General features: G+C 57.2%; 1 protein-coding gene across 1 annotated transcript; it reads right to left on the bottom strand.

The window, feature by feature from the left end:
• Positions 1 to 739: 739 nt before the first annotated feature.
• Positions 740 to 1,263, bottom strand: ACA1_009790 (uncharacterized protein; the record flags this gene model as incomplete). Its single annotated transcript, XM_004338387.1, has 3 exons — positions 740 to 871; positions 932 to 1,044; positions 1,104 to 1,263. Coding segments are annotated over 3 exons (405 nt in total), but the record flags the coding sequence as incomplete, so codon positions are not given.
• Between the last annotated feature and the right edge of the window lie 65 nt (positions 1,264 to 1,328).

The raw sequence follows: 1,328 nt of genomic DNA, 5'->3' as shown, positions 1-1,328 counted from the left end.
TCAAAGTTGGGGTGCTCTGCGGCAAACTGGGGTCTGGAGGAGGCCACACACACAATGTGTCACGAACACAGCCTGCAAAGTGCTCCTCGCGCGAGGTGCGGGTGTTCGTACAGGTTCGTAGGATCGCCACTGCAATAGACCACAAACTTCTTGTCTGAGTGGTCGCGGGCCAGGTCCTGAAACTCACTCAATCCCTTTGTTTTCATGTGTCAGTCTGTAAGACCACACCCACGACGCAGATGTCTGAAAAAGAAGACGGGCAGGCGTATACCTTGTCTCGAAACCACCCACATCCACCGACCCACAGGAAGTAGTCGCCTTCGGTCGGTGAAAATTGATACTCCTCGTCTGCGAAACCTTCCCACACCACAAACCCCCGGCTATCCCCACCAGGTCACACCCTCATGATCATCCCACTCTTCATCGAAAGCTGTCGTTTAAGAAATGGTGGCGTACTCTGCCATCCACGCGTTTCGTGCGGTGGTCGTCCGCAGCGAGTTCGCCGAGGGCATCCGCCAACGCACACGGGCGCCAAGGTCTTGGCATTCTCCACAATCACCGCTGCACGACAGGTAAAGTTGTATCAGGCTTGGCTCCACTCCCAACAAATCTCACGGTCGTGCCATTTCATGTGTCACGTGCCGCGTGTGCGGTGTGCCGTGTGCGGGTGTCATGTGCGGGTGTCGTGTGCGTGTGCCAGTTCATAGACGCTGGTGATAGCAAGGAAGAGGAAGTTGTACTAGTGCAGCGTGACGATGACTGGAATCTCGATCCCGAGCTGTTGTAGGGTAGGAGGGCACCAAGGCGACTGACACCAGATAATGTGCGGCCACTGGGCCTTGTCCCGTTGGTGCAGCTGCTCGACGTATCCCTGGTGGCGCAACCGTCTAAATGTCATGAAAAGGAGTGAAGGCAGCTTTGAGCGCTGTACCGCAATGAAACTTTCCCCCGAGTCCCCAACGTTGCCTGACTCCATGATGGGAAAGGAGTAGTTGCGCCCGTGTGTGTCCCTGCCGGGAACGACCGCCACAAACTCGACGCACCCTGCTCCGCACCACTGAGATGAGTGTGACCTCGCCCATCGCATTGTAGGCGCCGCGTACCCAGATCGTAGAGCTTGCTAAGCCCCTCGATCTCCGCCTCGCAGCTGGCCTCGCCTCCGCCGTACCCAATTAGGGGCAGCAGCGCAATGTGTGGCGTGCATAAGTAGTCGATGATGAGCTTGTTGGTGCGTGAGAAATCAGGAGAGCTGACCGTCACTTCCTGCACTGGTATACCAGACCACTCAGCACCACCCTGGATTGCGAGGTGGCAGGCTCCCCATGTCT

Source organism: Acanthamoeba castellanii (genome assembly GCF_000313135.1).
Source record: "Acanthamoeba castellanii str. Neff unplaced genomic scaffold scf7180000083453, whole genome shotgun sequence".
Classification (NCBI taxonomy): Eukaryota; Discosea; order Longamoebia; family Acanthamoebidae; genus Acanthamoeba; species Acanthamoeba castellanii.
This window is presented reverse-complemented; position numbering and strand designations above follow the sequence as displayed.